The sequence below is a fragment of the Tigriopus californicus genome, chromosome 7 (genome assembly GCF_007210705.1).
Source record: "Tigriopus californicus strain San Diego chromosome 7, Tcal_SD_v2.1, whole genome shotgun sequence".
Lineage (NCBI taxonomy): Eukaryota > Metazoa > Arthropoda > Copepoda > Harpacticoida > Harpacticidae > Tigriopus > Tigriopus californicus.
The window spans coordinates 12,604,094-12,604,519 of NC_081446.1; the positions used below are offsets into that span (position 1 = coordinate 12,604,094).

The 426-nt window shown below is 50.7% G+C and overlaps 1 protein-coding gene across 2 annotated transcripts in view; it reads right to left on the minus strand.

The window, feature by feature from the left end:
• The window catches only part of LOC131883681 (V-type proton ATPase subunit H-like), an 8,034-nt gene extending 7,614 nt beyond the window's left edge, over positions 1-420 (minus strand). For both annotated transcript variants that reach the window (XM_059231199.1, XM_059231198.1), the window contains exon 1: positions 359-420. In XM_059231199.1, coding sequence (XP_059087182.1) covers positions 359-416 — 58 coding nt within the window. In that variant the 5' untranslated portion in view covers positions 417-420. The remainder of the gene's footprint in view (positions 1-358) is intronic.
• Positions 421-426: the final 6 nt, after the last annotated feature.

The following is a 426-nucleotide window of genomic DNA, read 5'->3' on the forward strand; positions in this document are numbered from 1 at the left end:
GGATACCTAGGACTGATCTCTCCCAGCCTCGTCAGACAAGGGAGTCTGGCAAGAACTGGTCATGGTAACTACGGTCCTTTTGTGTCCTCCAATGATGTCACGTCTCCTCAGGTTTTGAGTGACCTGGACCTGACTCTCTTTTTGGAGTCCTTCTCTCAAGGATAGAGAGCCAACCAAGTTGGTCCTCCACATTTGGGTACTCTTCACATCAAGTTCATGCGGGTGAAATGTGCTCATAGGAATGCATTGCATTGAAGACCCTCCGGTGAGCAGAGGGTATCGGATGCTCTGGACGAGTCTATAATGGTTCTCCATGGCGTTGAGAACGCTGGATGGATGGATGGATGGATGGACTCACCTCCTTTCTCAATGTCCTCGGGCATGTTGCCCGCCAATATGGACTGGACTTGGGTCATGATGAATGGC